Source organism: Bacillus rossius, chromosome 1, assembly GCF_032445375.1.
Source record: "Bacillus rossius redtenbacheri isolate Brsri chromosome 1, Brsri_v3, whole genome shotgun sequence".
Lineage (NCBI taxonomy): Eukaryota > Metazoa > Arthropoda > Insecta > Phasmatodea > Bacillidae > Bacillus > Bacillus rossius.
In genome coordinates this window covers 307,579,116-307,598,494 of record NC_086330.1, presented here as the reverse complement: position 1 = coordinate 307,598,494, position 19,379 = coordinate 307,579,116, and the positions used below count along the sequence as shown (strand labels likewise).

The following is a 19,379-nucleotide window of genomic DNA, read 5'->3' as shown; positions in this document are numbered from 1 at the left end:
TGGCCTACTAATGGATGATCACATACAAGACGTCGCCAGAATATTATCCTGATAAATAGCTAGCATAAATAGGAATCCGCACCAAAGGATGGTATAAATGTATTGTTAGGACGTCAGTGAATATTATAAGGGATTTGTCCAGAAGGATAAAGTTAGTAGGAGTGTAAAATACGTCAGTAAGAAATGACTGAGTCTGTTACTCCATTTCGTTTGTATAAAACACATATCACATCTACACTTGGTTATTCTGAGGCCTAATTCCAAGATAAACATTGATAAACTGAAATATTGTTCAATTAACTGTGTGAACCCAATTAGACACACTATTTTAACAGGCAACTGTAATTACCTAGTAATCTGGGAGAGAGAGCATCAGAGCTCTACCCACTTAAGTTATTTTATCCAGCCGAGGTAAAAAAAAATTATGTGAACCCTAATTATATGTTAAATCAGTGTATGAGATTCTCGAACCCAATCATAAGAGACACTTGATTAGTTAATGAATGTGCGCATCGTTTCTCCAGACATTTTTCAATATATGTGTATTCTGCAGTGCCAACTTCTCATTTGTTGAACAAGTGTGCCGTTGTGCACTTGTTGTGTGGGCATGCACCCATTATTGCTTATATATGTTGTTTAATTAAATGCAAACTGGGAGGCTACTTTTTTTTATTTAAATCGCTTTGCAATACCTAATTGTTTTTAACTTTTGATTATTTGAAGTATAATGAAATTATTATTATGTTAAGTATCAATTTGTAAGAAATATTTGTTTTTGTATAAAAATGTTTTTTTTTTTTTTGTTAAAATATATTTATGTCTTTGTTAAGCTTTGTGGATTTAAAAGAAAAACATATGGACTTCAAAAGACTTTAAACATCATAAATTAATTTTTCCTTTTGTTTATATTAATATTGTGGTTAAGATTAATTATTGAGCTATTGCACTTAAGTGCAGGAAAGTGTAACATTTTAAGTTTCTCATCTCTACGTATTGTCATATCTGTGGTCATCTTCCTATTGAAAAGGAAAAGGTAGTACTTTCCTTTCTGTTTTTGTCAGCCATGATGTAGACTTCAACATTTTTGTGCTCGTCACGTATCCATCGACATCCATGTCGAAAGTTGTGTATTTACTACTGCATAAGGTGAGTTTTACCGCCTTTTCCCCGGGAATCATTGTTTTATAATTATTTATGGGATAGTTTTATTTTTTTTGTTGTTAAAAACTTGTTTAGCGGTCCGGGTGTTGGCGACCTCTCGCTGCCCCATGCCTGAGGCGTGATCCATAAGCTTTGCCCATAACATCTGGGCACCCCAGGGCTTGTCCCGTGGTTCTACGGCGATGGGAGCCGCCAACAAAAATCCCAGGAAAGTTTTCGACGACTAAATCCTAAGCATGCAGCATGGGTAGTTAACCTGTTTCGGCCACGCGTATCTTCTTGCAATTTCATCGACTATTTCATCAAACTACCCCTTTGGCATCGAAATCAACATTTAATTAATGAGCAATATTTTAATGATAATATTTTAATACTTTCTGTATCTTAAATTTACGTTAATTATTTTGAAAATGTAACTAAGTAATAATTATTTTGAAAATGTAACTAAGTAATTATTTTGGGGCCCCATTTTTGTTTTGACTGTACGAATACTCAACTAATACTCTTTTATTATCTTGTTTAAATAAATATGTTTTGTTATGGCTGACCCGATATCAGTGTGTATTTTATGTTGCAATTACCTAACGTTTTTATTTAATTTCTTATTTATATAAATTCTTAACAGGTTATCTACTTTTGTTCGGTAGTTTTCCCAGTCGGCATATTTCCTCTCTACTCATTATTTATTTAATACAACAAAGTGCCGTGCCATTGAGCCTAAGGTCCTGGAGTCTTCCGTCGTGATTTGCCTTGGTGAGGTTTGGTAAACCGAACCAAGAGTAAATTAACGCCTCAAAAAGATGGTAGCAGAGCTGGTGGTTCTGGCATGTTGCTTTGTTGTGTTTCTTGTGCATGTGTAGGATATTTTATTTTCCTTGCATGTGTCCCTGCCTCAGAGTTTTGCATGGCTTGGAGATAGCAATAGTTTGTTTTGTTAATTTGGTCTTGGTATAAGTTTTGTAAGTTATTTGTTTATCATGACGTCTACTATTGTGCCTGAGTTCTTGTTAAAAGATGAACTTACTTTTGAGTGTCTTTCACGTGGTCTACCATGTGAAAACACCACAACTGCCGTTTTGCGTAAATCTCTGCGCACTGCCCTTCAGAATAATGTTTCTGTTGTTAGTGATAATTTAAAGGACATTGACCCTAATGAGGAATTTAATTTGGTCTCAAGTAAAATCCTTGTGTTACAAGAGTTAGTGACAAATCTTGTTGACGATGAGAATTTTGCGCTTACTTTGCCTAGAGTGAGAAATAGGTTGAGACATTTGGAACGACGCGTTCAATCCCTGTTAGAGTTACATTCTCTTGTTTTGTCTGAGGTCCAGGTTGCCTCATTAAAAAATGTTTTTGCAGAAGTTAAGAAACTACTTGAACTTGTCAGTAAATCAGAATTAGATTTTTCCCTTTTAAGAGACCTGAATCCTGTGTCATCCATGACACAAGTCTGTGACCGTCTTGCTGGGCTAGCATTGCCCTCTGCCTCTAAGCAGCATCCTACTACTGCACCTATTCCAGGTCCTTCTCATGTGAATTCCGATCCTCCTGTGGTTGGTCTACCTAACCTAACCTACACCACGGTGACACCGCCCACGAGTTCAAATTCTCGTGTCACGTTTAGTAATGCATCATGTGTACCACACCCAGTGACAACACATAACACTTCATTGCCCAATGTTTTTGGTAAATTGACTCACCCGCTAGAAAAAATGTTAAAGGATTTTCCGACCACTGATGGTCTGCACATTCCTACCTTTTTGAATTTTCTCAAGCTTATCGTCAAACTGAGACAAAGTAATAGTATACATGAATCTCAGATTTTAGAGGTTATATACCCTTTTACGCTTGGTCCGTTGGCTGAAAGGACACAGTTGGCCATTACACAAATGTTTTCGTTTGATCAGTATCATGAAGACATACTTAGTTTCTTCATCCCATCTAGGCTACTGACCCAACTACAGTTGAATAATTACAACAGATTACAAAAGCCAGGTGAACATCTTGCAGCCTATGTTTATGAGGTAAATGAGGCGGCTGCTATTTTTCGTTTGCAAGTTAGTGAACAGGAGGTGATTAACACCATTTTAGATGGGCTTACACCTGATGAACGGTCCAGATTAGTTTTTCTAACTAGGCCTTGTACATTTTCTGAATTGGATAGGATGTGCATTCACTCCCAAAATGTCCGTTTTGCGGATCATCAAAGAAACGGGTCGTTTTCTCAGTATTCTGGAAATAAACAATTCAAGTATTATTCTAGCCCGCGTACTGAAATGCATCCCAGCCATAATACAGTATTGAGGACCTCAAACTCACGATTTCAGAATAATACACCAAGAAATCAGAATCAAACTTATCATGGGCCTATCTGCCATTTTTGTAAGAAGCCTGGGCATGTAATAAAAGAGTGTAGGGAACTAAAACAAAAAAAAATGCTTAAAGCAGGGAAGTAAAGTGAGCGGCTTCCACTGCAAAACTAAACAAGCCAATAATTCTCAATAATATGCTCACCTATTTCGTCAAATCAAATCTGCCTGGCATTTTCAAAGAAACTTTGGAATCCAAATTCCTTATAAGCGAAACCCAGATCATATTGGTAGTCTTGGTCTTCCTAATTTTGTGGGTTTAAGTCCTGCCCCTGTTCCTCGTATACCAGTAAGTTTCAATAATTTTGAGGAAGAAGCTCTTGTAGATTCAGGATCCACACGTTCCATTATTTCATATGATTTGTTTTCTAAGTTAAAAGCAGCTAACCTAGTCAAGTTTGTGGAGAAAGGTGATTTCAAGTGTTACACTGCATATAATGACGTGTTACCCATAATTTGTCGTGCGACTATCAAGTTGAAAATTGCACATTTTACTTGGATGTTTCCATGTTTGGTTTCTAAAGAGGTGATTTTAGATTTTATTCTAGGAGCGGATTTTATGTCCAAATCTGGACTTGTCCTAGATATGCAAGAAAAGAGTGTTTTTTTTTAAGTTTCAGCCTAACCTTAAAATACGTTTTGTGGGCACCAAGCAGCAACATGATAAACTTGCAGAAATTAGTACAGAGAGCAACAGTAATAAAGAACATGACCCATTGGATCATTTACCTCATCAACAGCGTATCGCTATTAAAAATTTGTGTGAACAATTTCCTAAGGTTCTAACCTCAGAATTAGGGATTACCAAACTGTTGGAATACGAAATCAAACTTAATGATAAAAGTTATGTCAAAAGTCAACCTTACCGTCTTGCACCTCCCCAAATGAATCTTTTGAGACAGGAAGTACAACAATTATTGGATAAAGGGGTCATTGAACAATCTACTTCACAGTATGCGAGTCCCGCATTTTTGGTCCCTAAACCTAATGGCAAACAATGTATGGTTGTAGATTTTCGTAAGCTTAACCAAAAAATTGAAATTGAGTCTGTCCCTTTGCCTGATTTGCATTCGGCATTTTATTGGTTTTCTAAAGCAAAATATTTTACCACCATTGATCTAAATTCAGCATACCATCAAATTCCTTTGAAACAGGAGTCAAAACCAATTACTAGTTTTTGCGTACCATGGAATTTATACCAATTTACTCGTGTTCCTTTCGGTCTTGCGACAGGCACACAGGTTCTCACACGATTATTGGATCAGATTTTTCATGACATCAAATTTAAGTTTGTTTACAACTATTTGGATGATCTGGTGGTATATTCCGAAAGTTTCGAGGAACATTACCAACACCTGAAAGAAGTGCTGTCTCGTTTGGAAAAGGCAGGTTTAACAGTGAATCCCCAAAAGGTTAAATTTGCAGTTCAGGAAATTTCATTTCTAGGTCACAAAATTTCTTCTCGAGGCATTTCCATTGACCCTGAACGTACCAAAGCAATTAGAGATTTTCCACCACCCCGTGATGTCAAGGGTATAGCCAGATTCATCAGTATGATTCAGTTCTTTGGAAAATTTATCCCTAATTTAGCGGAAAAGGCAGTCCCTTTAAATCACTTACGAAAAAAGAATGTGAAATTTGAATGGGGAGAGGAACAACAAAAGGCATTTGAAACTTTGAAACGGGATATTATGAGTCCACCTGTTCTCCGCATGGCAGATTTTTCAAAACCCTTTATTTTACAAACTGATGCTTCTAGTTCAGCCATAGGCGCAGTTTTGGCACAAGAGTTCGATGGTGTTAGACACCCTATTGCATTTGCATCCAGAACACTCACTTTTCAGGAGAAGAAATCATCAATTTATGAATTAGAATGTTTGGCTGTTGTTTTTGGTATCGATAAATTCAGACCTTATTTAGAGCATGCAGAATTTTTGTTGGAAAACGATAACCAAGCATTATCGTGGCTTTTGGCTCACCCACATCAACTAGGCAAAATTGGTCGTTGGGTTATGAGAATTTCTTCACTAAAGTTTAAAGTTCAACATATCCGTGGAACACAGAATGTAGTTGCGGATACCCTTTCACGCATGTTTAATGATACTCAGGTTGATAAACCTCTAGATGAAGCTGCTTGTAAAGTACTCTTAACCGATTTTCCCTTAGCTTTCAAAAATATTCAGGCTCATCAGCAAGAGGATGAAGAGCTGCAGAAAATTGTAACGAGTTTAAGATCCGGCGTTTCCGAGGGCCCATATTTTTTATCTAAAGGTATCTTGTATTCAAGAATTCGAAATAACCAGAAACGTATTGTGCTACCTAAAATTCTGAAACCAGTTGTATTTGAATATTTTCATTCCTCGCCTATTGGCGGACACCTTGGCATTCATAAAACTATAGAGACTATAAGGAAACATTTTGTGTGGAAAGGTATGCACAGTGAAATTTCAGAACGAGTTAAGAAATGTAATCTGTGTGCTTTTAGCAAACCTGCTCAAAATACCCATTTGGGATTATTGGCTTCAGAGGTCGCTGAACGGCCAATGCAGACATTATTCATAGATTTTGTTGGCCCTTTGCCAAGGAGTAAGCAAGGGCATAATATGTTGTTAGTTTGTGTTGACGCCTTTTCCAAATTTGTTTGGCTTATTCCACTTCGAAAAGCTGATGCACCTTCCACTATCAAAGCTCTTCAAACTCAGATTTTTCAAAATTTTGGTATTCCATCTACTATTGTTTCTGACAACGGATCTCAGTTTACATCAAAATTATTTAAGAATATGTGTTTCACCCACGGCATACGCCGCATTACCTTGTCTCCATACTATCCTCCGCCTTCGCATGCAGAAAGATTCAATCGTAATCTCCGTTCAGCATTAATTGCTTTCCATGCGAAAGACCAGTCTAGTTGGGACAAGAATTTAGTTTGGCTACAAATGGCTTTCAATTATGCCCGCGATGAATCTCATAAATCTGCACCATTTAATTTAATGTTTACTTTTGCTCCAAATAACCCTTTGTCAAAACTTTGGTGCCTAAATGATTTGTTACCACAGGATCCACAAGGTGTTAAAGAAGTTTGGGCAGCTGCACTCAAGAATTTGAAGCGGTCTCATGATAAAAGTCTTATTAAGTATAACAAGAAACGTATTGCAAATCCCTTTCGGCCAGGTGATCTGGTTTTGTGCAAAGCACACCCTACCAGCAAAGCAGTTGATAAGAGAATGGCTAAATTGTCTTTTCGTTGATCAGGTCCATACCAGATCCAGTGCTTTCTTACCCCTGTTACAGCTAGTCTAGTAAATCCTGAAACGGGAGTTTATGTGACGAGAGCTCACATTTCCCATTTGAAAAGGTATTATTCCCAGCCTTCAGTTTAACTGTGCATTGTATAGGAGCTGCAGCCTAACTTTGTGTCCAACTGTTGGCGTTGTTTTGTTATTTGGGTCTTTGACTCAGTTGATCGTGGACTGATCACCCACCTGTCCTAGTCTTTGAGTCCCTTGTAACTTTTGTACTCGAGTCATAAAAATAAATAAATAAAAGACCATGGTACTAGTTTTTTAAGTTGTTGCAATATTTTTTTATATTCTCTTTTTAATGTCATTTCATGGGAACAAGTTTGGGTGGATAATGTAGTGTGTTATTGTATTTACATGTAAGAGTAAGGGTAAATTTTTTGTTTGTTTGTTTCTTGGGTTAATATTTTCCAGTTGTTATGTGGGATCTCGGGTCGATATGTTTGTGACCACATATTTTTTTGGTTATGTGTTTTAGTGTAATTTTTCCGTCTGCTCCGGGATGTTGGGCACCTTCGCCATGTTCGGGGCGGGGAGTCTTCTTTCGTGTCTCTTCTATTTGGTTCTCAGCGATGTTACGGTAAACCCTCTCAACTCTGGTATTATTTTTGAAAAGGAAGACCCACTGTTGTTCTCGGACAATTTCTATTCCGTCGTGTTGAATTTTGACTTGATACAATTGGAAAATCAAAGTAATCAATTGGAGGTGGCGTTAAATGACATAATTAAAGTGAACAATGTGCACCTTATGGAAAACGATTCATGGAATGAAAACTTTGCTTTTGTGATCCACCAACTTGAAGATAATTTTAATGCATATAAATCAGAGACCAGTGCAATGACTTCTTTGTTGCCTCGAAAAAATTTGCGCACTAAACGCGGTTTGCTTAATTTCGGTGGAAAAATTTTGAAAACTGTCTTTGGAACTCTTGACAATGATGACTTAATTAGTTTGGAAGAACGTCTCAAGGAAGTATCACTTAGTCAGGATGAAATTTCGGCCAGTGTTGTGAACCATATGTTTGTTGTACAAAATTTAGAAGAAAGAGTGATTAATAACACGAGACCTGTGAGAAATCTAGCTGAACATTATCTTGATAGCCACAATGCATTTTTTAAGCTTTTTAATAATACAATTCATGAGATTTGGGATAAAATCATGTTGGTGAATTGGCGAGTTGATTTTAATACCCTCTTATTTAAAATTAGCGAAGCCCTATCCACTGCACGTGTTGAACTTTCTGATTTGAGGCAAGCCATTGAAAGTAGTGTACATGGCAAATTAAGCTCTGTTTTGTTGCAACCAAATGTTTTTATCAACATTCTAGAAAAGGTTCAACACTAAAATCTCTTTACCCTTACACATGTTTGCTCCAGTTTCTTTTGATAATCTATATATGTTTTATGGTCTTAGTTCAGTCCAAGCAGTAATTTTTAATGGTTCATTGAATGTTGTTATTAACATACCTCTTGCCAATAAGGACAGCAGTTTTGAGTCATACCGTGTTTTTGCTTTTCCATTTTTCTTTTACAAACTTAACCATTACCTGTTTCTTAAGGTTCACGATATCCTGTTAGTTAGTCCTGACAGAAAACTTTTCGCTACCGTTAACTATAATGTTCTGTCTGGTTGTAAGAAACATGGCATAACTTTATGTCCTTCATTTTTCCTTTTTTTTTGATTCCCATGTCAATAGTTGTGAATTTAACCTTTTTCTTGGCAAACCTTTCTTTGAATTCTGTGATAAATCTATTGTTTCCCTACAACTACCTTTCTTCCTGAAGACAAATTCTTTATGGATTTTAGCAAGCAACACGTCCATTGATGTTACCTTTTTATGTCGAACGACCACCAAATCCCTTTCACCGTTTACCATACCAATAATTGGTAGTGGTTTTATCAGTAACGCCTCACATTGTGATATTGTAAGCCCTTTTTTTAGAACTTTTGGTTCTGTTAGTTCATCCTTGACTTTCAATTTAACATTGTCTACTATACATATTCCTAAAGTAGATTTTAATGTAAGTAAGTTGACTTTTGCACCATTCCCTAATTCAACCTTAAATAACTCCATTGTTAAAGATATCAGTAATCTTTTAATATCGCAACCCAGTGGTTCCTCCTTTCATGATGTGATTAATCTTCTACGACCTCACCAGCAAGTCGAATCCAGTTCCTACCTTAACATTGTTGCTGTATCCTTATCTGCTCTGGTTGGCCTTGCCATTTTTATTCTCAGCCTTACTCTTTGGTTCAAGTTTCGGTCTCAAAAGACCAACCCTCTTGACTCTTCCTCTCCTATACCAGCAGGTACTATCTTGATTCCCTTAGCATTATCCTCCACCGTGGAGTAATTGTATCTTGTGTAATCTTAATTTTGTTTTATTTTTGGGTGTTACCTTTGTCATGGGTATTATAGTTTTAGTTAGTGCACTATTGCCATCTGACAGCTGTGGTGTGCTTTGAGGGGGGGAGTGTGTGCCGTTGTGCACTTGTTGTGTGGGCATGCGCCCATTATTGCTTATATATGTTGTTTAATTAAATGCAAACTGGGAGGCTACTTTTTTTATTTAAATCGCTTTGCAATACCTAATTGGTTTTAACTTTTGATTATTTGAAGTATAATGAAATTATTATTATGTTAAGTACCAATTTGTAAGAAATAATTGTTTTTGTATAAAATTGTTTTTTTTTTTTTGTTAAAATATATTTATGTCTTTGTTAAGCTTTGTGGATTTAAAAGAAAAACATATGGACTTCAAAAGACTTTAAACATCATAAATTAATTTTTCCTTTTGTTTATATTAATATTGTGGTTAAGATTAATTATTGAGCTATTGCACTTAAGTGCAGGAAAGTGTAACATTTTAAGTTTCTCATCTCTACGTATTGTCATATCTATGGTCATCTTCCTATTGAAAAGGAAAAGGTAGTACTTTCCTTTCTGTTTTTGTCAGCCATTATGTAGACTTCAAAATTTTTGTGCTCGTCACGTATCCATCGACATCCATGTCGAAAGTTGTGTATTTACTACCGCATTAGGTGAGTTTTACCGCCTTTTCCCCGGGAATCATTGTTTTATAATTATTTATGGGATAGTTTTATTTTTTTTGTTGTTAAAAACTTGTTAAGCGGTCCGGGTGTTGGCAACCTCTCGCTGCCCCATGCCTGAGGCGTGATCCATAAGCTTCGCCCATAACATCTGGGCACCCCAGGGCTTGTTCCGTGGTTCTACGGCGATGGGAGCCGCCAACAAAAATCCCAGGAAAGTTTTCGACGACTAAATCCTAAGCATGCAGCATGGGTAGTTAACCTGTTTCGGCCACGCGTATCTTCTTGCAATTTCATCGACTATTTCATCAAACTACCCATTTGGCATCGAAATCAACATTTAATTAATGAGCAATATTTTAATGATAATATTTTAATACTTTCTGTATCTTAAATTTACGTTAATTATTTTGAAAATGTAACTAAGTAATAATTATTTTGAAAATGTAACAAAGTAATTATTTTGGGGCCCCATTTTTGTTTTGACTGTACGAATACTCAACTAATACTCTTTTATTATCTTGTTTAAATAAATATGTTTTTTTATGGCTGACCCGATATCAGTGTGTTTTTTATGTTGCAATTACCTAACCTTTTTACTTAATTTCTTATTTATATAAATTCTTAACAGGTTATCAACTTTTGTTCGGTAGTTTTCCCATTCGGCATATTTCCTCTCTACTCATTATTTATTTAATACAACTAAGTGCCGTGTCATTGAGCCTAAGGTCCTGGAGTCTTCCGTCGTGATTTGCCTTGGTGAGGTTTGGTAAACCGAACCAAGAGTAAATTAACGGCTCACAAGGATAGAGTTCTAACACAAGTCAGAATTTTTGTAATTTTTTAAAATTATTTATGTGATTTTTTTATATCAAAAAAATGAAAGTGTTGGTTTTCTCCGTGTGCTCCCGATTATTCTTGCCAATATTTTTAATGTTTTCTCCGTGTGCTCCTAGTTGCTTCTGAGAAAACGATCTAAGTATGAAGGATATTTTACTTAATGAGTCATGAAATTTTATTCGGAGTTAAATTTAATTAATTAATTTCTGTTATTAAATCATCACTTGTAATATTTTTATCAGGTGGATTCCAAACGAAAATACCATTACTCAGTCATATAACATAATAAGCTCTGAGACATCTGAGGATCACTAATAAGCAAGACAAACTTCCTTCTCTTTGGTGTCTAGCAAAGCCACACTTCTTTTGCGATCGTTAGTGAGCGTCCCGCATCCCACATAAAATATCTAAATAAATTATGACTCAACACAACACGTAACGAAATCTCATGCTAATAATCGGGACTACTTGTAACAAGTCCTTTTGTATGAGGTAACTTAATTCTCGCTGATAAAATATGAAAAAAATTCTATTTAAGTAATGGATCTAGTTTAAAACACTCAGGTTTGCATCTGGCATTAGTTTCAGTAACTAATATGAATCTGGATTTAGTGTCTGACGTTGTATCGACAGGACACAGTTGTAAGTTTTGCAGCAAAGAATTTATCTTGAAAAAGAATGGAAGACAACACGAGAATAATGACTGTGTTAAAAATCCACTATGCAATATCATAAGTTCTGTTCGATGTAGCAAGTCGTTTACACGGAGAGAGAGCTTAAAAAAACATGAGAGAAATTGTAACGCCAAGCCTACTTACGGCATAGAGAACAACGATGGATCTACGAGACTAAAGAAGAGTGATCTGCATTACGACAATAATTTTCCTTGTCTTGGGAGAGATTATGTTCGTGGCTCTTCCGGTCTCGACAAAGAACTTAAATTGAAGGACTATGATGATTTATAGAAGTATGAAGACAATGGAAGGATCCTTAATGTGAAAAGTGAGAAAACATTCCAGCCGAATTCAAGTAGATCTTTCATACTTTGTAAAAATATTGGACTCCTAAAACGGAAGCATGAAGACGATGAAGACACTTGATCATCATCGATATCGAATTCTTACTGTAATCTGGGTGAAGACGATTCCTTCTACAGTGATTGCTACAGTGACTCTGAGGCTGTTGACAAAGGCATAGACTATGATGAAGCAACTAAAGCTGACAAGATCGAAGAATGTGTCGGTGTCCTGAGACCGAAACGACGGAAACGACGTGTTATAATAAATAAATTAGATAAAGCTTATTATGATCACTGGGACGATTGTGATATTAAAAGTATTTATAATAAACAAGCAAGTAAGATGGTGGTAGAAGAGATTGATTACATATCATGGAAAGATCCAAACATATTGGTTGACCGGCTAAGACTTCTACATGGGAAATATCCTTCATACTTGGAGAACTGAGGAAAGCTGGCTACATACATTGCTTGCATTTGAATAATGTAAAGAAATAAAATATATAATTTAAATAATAAAAATTTAATGTTTTTATTTCTTGTAATCTGATTTCTAAGACTTAGTTCTCGTAAATTGTGCTTCCAAATGTGATGCCTTTTTGTTGATGGAGCTTCCAAATGTGCTTCCTTTTTTGACGGTGCTTCCAAAATGTGCTGCCTTTTTGATGGTTCTTCCAAATGTGCTTCCTTTATTGATGGTGCTTCCGAAATGTTCTTCCTTTTTTGATGGTGCTTCCAAATGTGCTTCCTTTTTTGATGGTGCTTCCAATGTGCTGCCTTTTTGTTGATGGTGCTTCCAAAATGTGCTTCCAATTTTGATGGTGCTTTCAATATGTGCTGCCTTTTTGTTGATGGTGCTTCCAAAATGTGCTTCCTTTTTTGATGGTGCTTCCAAAATGTGCTGCCTTTTTTCTGGTGCTTCCAAAATATGCTGTCTTTTTTATTGTGCTTCCGAAATGTGCTGGCTTTTTGATGATGGTGCTGCCATTTTGATGGGATTCTTGGTCCTCTTGTAAGTGTCATGATATGTTTGTTTAATCGAATATAATTATCTGCCGATGAGGAAAGTCGTGAGGTTCGGTAATAACTGGTCTATACGTCTTACATTGATTGATTGAGCTGGCCTCGTGGTCCGGAGACAATTGGTCTGTATGGATGGTTTTGAACATGGACGGTTTAGAGGTTATTCAGATTATCGAAAAACTATACTTTCATGTTAGGCTTATCGGCAACATATATAATTCGTCGAACATTGTCGTACATTGTCTTGTGTTTTAGTTTTGAAGAGAGAATGATTTATAATTATCATGAAAGGTAATAGAAAACAGAATATTAAATTTATTTAATATTTAGTTACACTTATTATTGTTCAAGTATCGAACCGAGGACAAGAATCCAGCGTAAAATATGTAAATTAATGAGTGATTTTTTCTGCGAATTCTGGAATATTTCCCGCATTTGTAGCTAAATAATTACACGATTCCAATATTGTGCCCAAATTTCAAGATAGCGAGCACCTCAGTAATAATAAATGATTACTGCAATCTAGCAGGTTATAATAAAACTAGAATGATGGTAATGATGGTAATGCTAGTAAGATGAGTACACACATAAGATGGTGTCCCCCAGCAGACGAAAACAAGATGGTGGCAATGTCCTCTAGCAGGTGGTAGCTCCTGGTATCATGTACTGAACATAAACTGTCGGATCCATGATGATCGTCATGGTCAAAGTCACATTTCAAGGTGAAGGTCAAATTTCAAGGTCAAATTCAAATTTCAAGGACAAGCTCAAATTTCAAGTTCAAATTTCAAGGTCAAAGTCAAATTTCAAGGTAATGTTCAAGGTCAAATGTATGGTGAACAGAAAATTATACTAACATGTCATCAGCACACTCTAGTAGACGAAAACAAGATGGTGGTCTCCAGCTGACGAAGACAAGATGGCGGACATGATGTCATACCAGCTGACGATATAAACCTTGGTATTGGTGGTAGGTCAGTCTGTAGGTGGCTTCTGTGGAGGAAGGATCTGTCATGTTATATTTTTTGCTCTTACTGGTGTCAAACCAAGGACGGGAGTTGATATAATCAATTAGTATTCTAATAAGTTAATTTTTTGATGAATTTTGGAATTTTTTCCATTAAAATCGGATAATAAATAAAGATTTTCAAGATGGCATCCGTAACGATAACTGATACAGTAGTGACATAGTTCAAAAGGATGGGTGTGGTGTAAGATGTTTATATTACTTTTTATTGAGAATTTTTTGATATAAAAATAAATTACTGGTTTACTCTCGCCGAAAATCGAACCGAGGACCGAAATCGTTTAAATAACTAAACATTTAAAGATAGGCAATTTTTAAATTATTTTTGGAATTTTTTCGGAATTTCTAGCATAAAAATTACAGATTTTCAAGATGGCAACCGTAATGATAATTGCAACAGTTATGTCTTAATACAAGATGGTGGTTCTGTCTCGAACAGGTGATGATATTATTACTTCAAATTAAAAAAAAATACAAGTCCGAGTATGCATGTTATATTTAAATATACCTTATTTAATTCTCAGTCTGGTAAATGTATCGATGGCGGTGCGGTTAATGGCATATGGTTTCCAATCTAGAGATCAGAGCTGCGATGGTTTGAATCACAGTGCTTCCAATGTATTTTGCATAAAAAATTTAATTTCATATATCGATAAGGACCATAATAGCTATGGTAGGTAATGGCACATCGACCTTATGTGATGATACAAAGTGATGCTGGCGCTTTCTAGCAACAAACAGTAGAAACAAAGTCGACAGTGACTTTATATAGGCTTTTGGACATACGCCATTGCTATTCTCATGTATGTCTGATGAAGAAAACTACAAAAAACACAAATTACAAAAACAACAAACAACAGAAACTAATTCGATGGCATCCAAGATGGCGGACTTTATCAGAACAGAAAAATTCAATATGGCGGCCGTAACAAACATTTCATCAAGAGTGAGTGAGGCGCTCGATTTAAAGATGGCCGATCCAGGATGGCGGATCCAAAATGACCGCCGAGGTCAAGGTCAATGTCAAAGGTCAAGGTCACACTCATCCAAGATGGCCGCCGTGACGTCACAATCCAAGATGGTGGACCGACAATCTCAATCCACGCCCTGGACCCGTGTCCCAGGAGGAACCAAACTATACTACCTACTCATATAGTAAGTTGGTCGCCAACTTGACGTCAAGTTGGCGACCAACTTACTATATGCTATAACTTTTAATGTAATGCAGCACAAGTTCTGTTTCCTACGGCACAAATTATTACTAATCGAGCACTAATTTTGGACCAATTTTTAACTTGAAGTTCAAATGTGTGGTCGCCAGCTGTCAATTTGCTTCAAACATATTAAGGGCTATAACTTTTTTGTTTACATTGCGATAGTCTCGAAATTTTGGCTTCTGGCAGCACAAATTGAGCACTAATGCGAGATATGAAATTCAGTTAATAAAATTGATATTTTCCTTGGTTGGTCGCCAACTTGACGTCAATTTGGCGAATAACTTTCTATATGCTATAACTTTTAACGTAATGCAGCACAAATTCTGTTTCCTACGGCACAAATGATCTTTAATCGAGCACTACTTTTTGCAAATTTTGAACTTGAAATTCTAATGTGTGGTCGCCAGCTGTCAATTTGCTTCAAACATATCAAGGGCTATAACGTTTTAGTTTACGTTCCGATAATCTTGGCTTCTGGCAGAACAAATTAAGCACTAATTCGTGACATGAAATTCAGTTAATAAAATTGATATTTTTCTTGGTTGGTCGCCAACTTGACGTCAATTTGGCGACTAACTTACTATATGCTATAACTTTTAACGTAATGCAGCACAAATTCTGTTTCCTACGGCACAAATTATCTTTAATCGAGCAATAATTTTTTGTAAATTTTGACCTTGAAATTCCAGTGTGTGGTCGCCAACTTGACACACGTAAACATCTGCGGGACCGTACAACCTCACAACACGATGCCCTCCTCCCTGTCCTTTTTTCCCTCAGTCAAACCCATAACACCCATTCACTTGCCTTTTATGGTAGACGCGGTAGTTGCTTACAGCGCTACACCTTATCTTTCAGGTCGCAGGTCGACCTCGGCCGGCCGCTAGTGCTAGATAGTGAACTGGCAATACAGTTGTGCCGTATATACGATATATATACATATTTTACATATGTATCATCACATCTAATAAATATTTGGAAGAGTTGTAACATGCTTTAACATTTTTTTTGTCTTGGGCCAAAGTTACCCTCAAAGGGCCAATGTTACCCCAACTGACGGTACCTAGTTATAGCCTGCTATTATTAGTTAATTACTCATATTCACATAAATGAGCTATATAGCTGGCCTCAGGTATATCAATTGTAAAATATGTAATATACATTCAATATACGAGTAATTTTAATTATCGGTAGTATTTTATATAAGGCAAGATAGAACCATGAAGAATCCTATCGTTTATCGAACTTATAAAACATGTATTTTTCAATGCGTATTCAGCCTACCAGATTTTTACGAAAACGTTTCTAGTAGGCTACGTACGAATAGAAAATAATGAAATTTTCAACTAGGCATGTATAATTATGAATATAAAAATTTACCAAAAAACAAAACACATACCATAGAAAATCCTGTGTATAATATAATTTTAAAAAATATTTTTCAGAATATGTATTTCTAAGCACTATAGTAAAATAAAATTAACAAAGGCTGTTATATTTCGCGAAAAAATACATTTCTTATTCATGACTGATGGAATTACGATTTTGACCGTGTAAAAAGTCTGAAAGCGAATCACGAAAGTTCGGTGCAAAAGTTCGATTTCTGATTGGGCCAGAGAAAAAATTAAATTTTCGTGAGCGACCGCAACCATTGGCTAGAGAGACACTGCTAGTATGTGCGTATAGAATTGAAATATAAAGTAAGCTCAAACTGTTTCAGAAAAAAATTACGGGATACATAAATAAGTTGACTACACCACAAACATACTATATACCTTAACAGAACACACATATAATTCACTTATCTCAGTCTCGTAACATATTTAAATTATGGCATGCAGTATGATCGCAGTAACAAGCCTATTATGTTTCATTTCACATTAGATTTATTAATCCTAACAGAATAAATGTAATTAGTAAAACGATCAGCTTTTAGATCGTAAGGTACTTCTGGGTTATTTTACATTACGATAAATCCCATGTGGTATCGCAAAGTAAAATAATGAGGCCAGCCAGCCTGCTATATATATATATATATATAATATTCTTTTTTTATTCTTTATTTATTTATTTAACTAAGTTAGAAAAACACATTAACCACAAATTTCTTGCCGTTCGTGTTTATAGCAGTGACATTTTCTAAAACAAGAACAATGTAGTCCGAGGTTTCAGTGCGTGATGTTCACATAAACGTTTTAGTGCAAGAAGTACTCAATTATGAAAATTAATGAATTTATATTTATAACAGTGTTTAAAATTCACTTCCGTTGATTTTTACTCACTTAAGTAATTCATGTCCAGGGAAACATTGTACTATAAAATTGTATTATTAATAAAAATGGTGTTTGTTTGGTTATAGTGTCGTGCTATTTTGTACGATGCTGTCTGCAATTTCCATGGATTGCCGAATCTCTGTTGCGATAACAGTTTTTACTAGCACATTCTATTAAATAAATATGCATCATGTGCTACAGCAAAATCATGGATATATATGAAAATTAAAATAAAATGTATACCTTCAAACAAAGCTCAAATGTCTTAAAATAAAATTAGTTCTGCGAATCTAATATATTAAACTGAACTAGTATTATTAACAATTATTACTTATGAACATTATAATATAATCAATTTACATTTTACGCATATTCATAAAATTGCTTTCCTTCGTGTAGCCTTGTGACCGGAAATTAAACCAGCATACTCATTGTTTTAAATATGACTTGTAGCGCCATCTGTTATGGTTAAACTGAAATAAATGATCCTTTACTTGTGCTAAACATGTTGTTACGAGATATACTACTAGTCACGCCATCTATGCGCCAAATGTGAACGAAGTATTATTCTAAATATTTTAGAGATTAAATTTATGTATCCGAATGTCGTTTTGCCTAAAGTCGTTTTGCCTAAAGTCGTTTTGCCTAAAGTCGTTTTGCCTAAACTCGCATAGCACTCGCATAGCACTCCACATTCTCAGGCAGTGATCAAACCTTACAGTCATTTTGCCTAAAGTCGTTGTGCCTAAAGTCGTTTGGCCTAAAATTATAATCTCCTGCTTAAGTTCCCTTAAAGTCGTTTTGCCTAAAATCGTAATGCCTAAAATTCGTTTTGCCTAAAGTCGTTTTGCCTAAAGTCATTTGGCCTAAAGTCAGTTTGCCTAAAGTCGTTTTGCCTAAAGTCGTTTTGCCTAAAAGTCATTTTGCCTAAAGTCATTTCGCCTAAAGTCGTTTTGCCTAAAGTCATTTTGTCTAAAAAACATTTTAGGCTAAATGACTTTAGGCTAAACGACGTGTACTCTCCACGACAACAGTTGCCTGAGAGTAGTTAGGACTCACCCGTCAGAGCTATGGCCTCCTCGAAGGAGGTGGGCGTCGGGCGTCCCAGCCCGGGCAGTTCCACCGTGAACACATGTGGAACCATGCTGCCCGGCATGCTGCTCGCTGAGCACTGAGCACAGAGCACCGAGCACTGAGCTTCCTTATCGCGGCGCCAGCCCCCCCCCCCCCCCCCCCAACCAAACGGGCATTCCCTCGTCACGGAGACGACCTCGGTCAAGGCCTCCAGCGCTACGTCGCGGACGAGTGTCAAGTTGGCAACCACACTTTTGAATTTGGCGTTCAAAATATGTCCAAAATTAGTGCTCAATTTGTGCTAATTTGTACCGTTATAAACGGAATTTGTGCTACATTACATAAAAAGTTATAACATATTGTAAGGTGGTCGCCAACTTGACGTCAAATTGACGAACATTCTTTGAAAAGACAAAAATTCTGGAATCAATTTTATATCCCGAATTAGTGCTCAATTTGTGCTGATCAATGCTAAAATTTCAAAGTTTGTGCTATGTAAACAAAGGAGATATAGCCCTTGATATGTTTGTAGCAAACTGACAGCTGGCGACCACACTTTCGAAATTCAACATAATAAAATTGTAAATAATTATTGCTCGGATAGAGATAATTTCTGCCGTAAAAATTATAATTTGTGCTACATTACATTAAGAGTAATAGCATATTGTAAGGTGGTCGCCAAATTGACGTCAAGTTGGCGACCATTCTTCGAAAAAAACAATTTATGAAATCAATTTTATATCTTGAATTAGTGCTTAATTTGTGCAGCTCACTGCTAAAATTCCAGTGTTTGCGCTATGTAAACACAGAAGATATAGCCATTGATATGTTTGTAGCAAACTGACAGCTTGCGACCACACTTTCGAATTTCACCCTGATACTTTGTAAATAAATAGTGCTTTGATAACGATAATTTGTGAGTTAATAATTCGATTTTGTGCTACATTACATAACAAGTTACAGTAAATAGTATGTTTGTCTCCAACCTGACTTTGATTTGCGGCCACTCATTATAAATATCAATTT

The 19,379-nt window shown here is 36.0% G+C and overlaps 3 protein-coding genes across 5 annotated transcripts in view; 2 read left to right on the top strand and 1 right to left on the bottom strand.

Annotated features, from left to right (window-relative positions):
- LOC134527874 (synaptic vesicle glycoprotein 2B-like) overlaps positions 1–18,452 on the bottom strand; it is a 164,870-nt gene extending 146,418 nt beyond the window's left edge. For both annotated transcript variants that reach the window (XM_063360859.1, XM_063360858.1), the window contains exon 1: positions 18,339–18,452. In XM_063360859.1, the coding sequence (XP_063216929.1) occupies positions 18,339–18,435 (97 nt within the window). In that variant the 5' untranslated portion in view covers positions 18,436–18,452. The remainder of the gene's footprint in view (positions 1–18,338) is intronic.
- The window catches only part of LOC134527876 (very long chain fatty acid elongase 7-like), a 144,804-nt gene that overhangs the window by 6,416 nt on the left and 119,009 nt on the right, over positions 1–19,379 (top strand). The window lies entirely within an intron of this gene.
- On the top strand, positions 867–6,207 carry LOC134527875 (uncharacterized). The gene is made up of 2 exons (XM_063360860.1): positions 867–1,146; positions 1,237–6,207. Exon 2 carries the CDS (start codon positions 2,139–2,141, stop codon positions 3,615–3,617), a length of 1,479 nt encoding a protein of 492 aa, XP_063216930.1. The 5' UTR covers positions 867–1,146; positions 1,237–2,138; the 3' UTR covers positions 3,618–6,207.

Excerpts from the sequence above, each read along its gene's own strand:
- LOC134527875 (XM_063360860.1), top strand. The coding sequence starts at position 2,139 with ATGACGTCTACTATTGTGCCTGAGTTCTTGTTAAAAGATGAACTTACT.